The following is a 5287-nucleotide window of genomic DNA, read 5'->3' on the forward strand; positions in this document are numbered from 1 at the left end:
TCGCCATTATTAAATTAATTTGCATACAATCGACATACCTAATTGATCCTAATGAATTGTGATAATTACTATATTCTTTGAACGGATAACCTCCCTCATACCACCCTTAAACTTACTTCATAATAAATTCTGTTTGGATCATGACCAAACAGAATTTACGATGAAATTCAGACGTCTTTATCTTACGAATTCGTATGCATTGTTTTTAGTTTTTCTCCAGAAGTTGAATAGTGTTGACCAAAAACAAAACCAAGAATCACAAGCATAAAAAATGGTTCACGGAAGCCCGTTTGAAGATTTCCAACGAATTCTCTACTGGCAGCACATTACTCTCAAGTTGCTTGGTTGTGACGTTTTTAAACCGAATTTTCATCGCTCTGCAGTCACTTATTTTATCATATTCTTGGCTGGATTTTACATGGTGATATCCTTCATCGATTTGTATCTTTTCAATGATAACATATTCAATTTCATATTTGTGCTCGTTACGTTTTCCTACGGTGTGATTGGTTGTGGACGGCTAGGATTCTTGATTTCTCAAGCGACTACTGCTGCTAAGCTTGTGTCTGAAGCAAAGCAAACCTACAAGAACACTACCAGTGATAAACTTGAGCAAGAGATTCTCTTAAAATACACGAAGCTGCTAAAGCGATGCGTTTTGTTTTTCAGCATCATATTTTTGGGTGGAGTTTTAATGTGTGGGTTTTTGCCATTGATGGTTTTCTTACTGAATGGTGAAAAAATTCTCCCTTTTGGAGTGATAATCCCATTAACAAATCCAAACACGGATGACGGTTATCAGTTGAACTTTCTTTACCAGGTTAGTTGCATGTTCTGGACACCACCTGGACTGACCGCTTCCCAGAATGTGTACTTTGCATTGGTATTCAATATCTGTATTCAGTATGACTTATTGGTATTGAAGTTACAAGTTTTGGATGAAATGATTGCAAGAAATGAAAAAGGAGAGCTTGACATGCAAGTGCGAGAAACATTGGTTGAGATAGTACAAAATCAGCAACGACTAGCAGATTTTATCACAACAATTGAAAACCTATACGCAACACAAACGTTTGTGGAAGTCGGTAGCAATGCCATGCAGATTGTCGTAACACTATTTGTCCTTCATATTGTACGCTAACCGTGATAGTTTACTGTAATTTATTAACCATGATTTCTCTCGTAATCAGGATGTGTGGTTGCCTGGATATATGATTATCTTGATAGCTTCTTTCCAACTGTTCCTGTCATGTTTACTGGGAACGTTGATTGATGTCAAAAATCAATTATTCACAGAGAAAATATACAACATATCATGGCACGGAATGAAAAACGCGGACCAGAAAACCCTGAAATTCATGCTGGCTCAGTCGCAACGACCATTACAATTGTCTTGTGGAAGAATGACAACTCTTAATATGAATTTGTTCTTGGCGGTAAGTAATCTAGATTGTACACTTTCTTCTTCTTTTTATGATCAAAGTATGTTTAATTTTAGGTGTACAAAAAAATTTACTCGATTTTCATGATGCTACAAAACATTTAATTTTTTTATTTCTACATTGATAAATATATTAACCACTGCAAATCAAGTTCTCTGACATGGCACAATTCAACACTGGAAGACACAGCGCAGCATCTACACCTCCTCTGAAATCATTGTGAGAAAGACAACTTCGAATGGACACTTGACATCAGCTTGTCAAAAGGCGATCATTTATTTTCATTCCGACTGACAACAACACATCAGTTCTGTTCCCTGGGATGCATCAGTGTCAAGCGTTAAATAAACTGCAGTTAAGCAAACATGCGTTGGCGAGACGACCAAATAAATAAGCAATTTCTTTTGTTTTGGTCATCCAGCTAAACAAAATCCCCGTCAATGACAACTCGTCGGTGTGTGATTTGCTCTCGCAGATTGACAGCAATTTTTGATAAAGTGGTTCATTGGTCATGTATGTAGCTGGTTAGATGTAACGTGCGACATGAATGCTTGAAATACAGGACAGAATAGTTCAAATACTCCCGCTATAATTATGGGTCTCTTTCTATTTTTTTAATCAAACATGTGCTGGAAAATAAAAAGGTTGTCTCCAAGTAAAAATGGTATGGAAGTAGTTTTCCTTCTTTGCGAAATATTTTTTTAAAGTAACTATCAAAATGCCATCGTACTTCGCAATCAACTTACCAACTTCTGCCTCCCACGTAAATACGTATATTAAGTGTTAAAACATATAAATTTCCACCCGTTAAACAGACCATATTCATCGATAAAAGCTAGTTTCCCAAAATTATGAATCAATCGGTTCCGATGTGACTATTGAAATACTTGAGCATGGAACCAAATAGTGAAACCAGAGATGCAAGTTTTTTTTTTAGCAGCCTGCGAAAAATGTCTGTGAATTTCAGAGATGTCTGTAATTGGGCTTCATAAAATTAGCAGAAGTTTTGCGTGTGATGAAGGGGGGGGGGGGGGGGGGGGAGGGAGTTGTCATGAAATAGATGCAAAATTTGAAATGTATGTAAAAGTTATATTCGATCAAAAATGACCTGCTTTAACAAATTGAACCTAATGGGAATTGGGAATGTATCTTTTTACGCCGTATACGTTAAAAGCAATTAATAAAAAGATAAATTATGATTACACGACAAATAAGGTCAACTCAAAGTTGAGATTAGTTCACTCATATTCTTGAAAACGTAGTTAACTCATAGACTGAGTAAAATTTACCGAGCCTTTACTGAATTTTTTTTTTAATATAAGCAGCATCTCGATGTACATATGAAATTAGCAGACCGAATTTTTTTTCCATGTAATCTATTGGGAATGCACATCATATTTTTCCATTAACAAAACCAGTTATATCTATCTGAATTTCACACAAAATTCATGTGATCACATGAGTTCTATATGATAAATCACTTAAATTTCTTTTGACACATAAGGTTCATGTGATTTTGTGGTGCAATTCCCAATATGACATGAAAGTTATGTGAAATACTAATGACTATTTTTCATTGGATATGTAATTTATTCTTTGAGTATGTACTTCTAAAATGAATAAATTTTTCGTCGATTTTTGTCATATTCGAAAGATACATGAGACTCGGAAAATTTTACGCATTCTACAAGTAAACTACGTTTTCTAGAGTTTGAGTAATTTAAGCTTAAATTTGAGTCCAATTCATATGCCATGTAGTGTGGAAATCCGTTAGTTACTTAGTACTGGTTCTTTTGCACGCCAGCAGCGGGGAACGAGCACATCTTAGTGAGAGATTCAACTTTTCACCACCTAAATATTGAGAAATCGACAATCAAAAGTGCAATTTATAAGCTTCCCAACAAACAATTCAGAGACACAAATAAGCCTATATATTGAAGAAATGCTTTATTACAGTGTACAATGCTGAATAAAACAAGTTATGAATTATGTGGTGAAAAAAGTTCATTGAAATCGATAGATGCGCCTTTATTCCGCTGTTTGCTCTGATATGATTAATTGACTTATTAAAAGCTGTATAAACTTTGACTGTCTTCCCAATCAAACGCTAGAAGTTTGATCTAATGACAAACTGCATAAGTGTAATTATCACATACATCGATAGTTTAATTCGACTGTTTTCAATTGATTTAATAACATGCTTTATTAGACGTCTAATAAATCTTCTCTAGTTCGATTATAAGATTTCATTGCATTGCTTTGCAATATTGCTGAACAAAGGCACATAACATATCAAGACCAACAATTGAAATAGCCTTAATTCCATTTTGTTAACAAACCTTGTAAGGTCATTTTCTCGCGAACCGAAACCTTCATTCGTAAACCTAAACCACAATCTGGTAGAGGAGAATTTCCCCTACCTGTGCATTATGTTGGTTTGCCTTTGCGGACTTCGGTTCGCGAGAAAATGGCCTTACAAGGTTTGTTTACAAAATGGAGTTAAGGAAATTTCACTTGTGGGTCTTGATATGTGGAACTGCATGCAAAATAACTTTCTTAAAGTTGACCCCTTTTTTGTGTTGCCTCAGTGGTATCGATCTGTCAAAACAAAATTTTTTGGGGTATCGACACTGTGCGTTCATAAGGACCAATGTCGAAAACGTAAGCAATGGCTTCTTTCGTATATTTCTTGTAGTTCAAAGTCATAATATGTAAGCCATCAATTCCATCGGATAGGGGGAGTCTCCCTCTACACAGTTTACGTTTGGTTGACTTGAGTAGTTTTTCATTCTCGGGAAATTCGCAGAAAAAGTTTACGTTTGCGACATTAGCTCTTATGAAAGAAAAGCAGATATATGGTTGCATGCTCAGTAAGGATTGACGTTGACGACGACCCTGCAATTCTTTACTCCTCGGTAAAATCCCATATGCATCTAAAAATATGTGCATGAGATCTAGCGGACTTTGTCTTATCTCTTCACTCCACCATAGAACCAGCGAGCCACCATCTCTTCACACAAAGCTTGATAGTATCTTATGCGATTTTCATAGGAGTGAAAAGGTAAGGAAATGTTCACCAGGTTTCACGCACAGACTGACGATTGCGGATAGGATTTTACCATAAAGCTTGGTTTAGACTAGGCAAGTCAAATGATCAACTCAGTTGAATTCAATTGGCTTGAAAAGTTGAGCCTGGTTCAACTTTTTTCAATTCAAGTGAGTTGATCAAGTCGGTTGAATGGCATGGTTTACACGTTCAATTAGCGTTCAAGTCAGTTGAATTCAAAAAGATTTATCTGTTTATTACTATCATTTATGACGATTGACTTACTCTGATTAATTATCTAGAGAAGTACATACGAACTTTTCAATTGATCAAAAAATGCAATTGTGGTAAACAATTTTAGAAACAAATTTCAGGCGAAAAAACTGATTTTTTGCAAAAACAAGTCCCATTTGCGTAAAATTCAAAAATTTTTCATCTCCATATGTACTTCTCTAGGTATCTATATATATAAAAATGAATTTCTGTCTGTCTGTCTGTCTGTCTGTCTGACCCTTATAGACTCGGAAACTACTGAACCGATTGGCGTGAAAATTTGTATACAGGGGTTTTTGGGGCCGTGGAAGGTTCTTATGATGGTTCGAGACCCCTCCCCCTTCTGTAAGGGGGGGCTCCCATACAAATGAAACAGAAATTTCTGCATAACTCGAGAACTAATCAAGCAAATGGAACCAAATTAGGCATGTGGGGGCGAGTGTGAGGGTATAAGGAGATAATCATAGGGGGTAGCCCCTTAGATAATAGGGGGGGGGGGGCTACGTACAATATATCATGCTTTTTT

The 5287-nt window shown here is 36.0% G+C and overlaps 1 protein-coding gene across 1 annotated transcript; it reads left to right on the forward strand.

Annotated features, from left to right (window-relative positions):
* Window positions 1–271: 271 nt before the first annotated feature.
* Window positions 272–1546, forward strand: LOC135712487 (putative odorant receptor 83c). Its single transcript, XM_065235430.1, has 3 exons — window positions 272–1132; window positions 1191–1436; window positions 1499–1546. Exons 1-3 carry the CDS (start codon window positions 272–274, stop codon window positions 1544–1546), a joined length of 1155 nt encoding a protein of 384 aa, XP_065091502.1.
* The last annotated feature ends 3741 nt before the right edge of the window (window positions 1547–5287 follow it).

The sequence above is a fragment of the Ochlerotatus camptorhynchus genome, unplaced genomic scaffold, assembly GCF_037179485.1.
Source record: "Ochlerotatus camptorhynchus isolate MF236.1 unplaced genomic scaffold, CSIRO-AGI_Acam_v1.1 ptg000485l, whole genome shotgun sequence".
In the NCBI taxonomy this organism is placed as follows: domain Eukaryota; kingdom Metazoa; phylum Arthropoda; class Insecta; order Diptera; family Culicidae; genus Ochlerotatus; species Ochlerotatus camptorhynchus.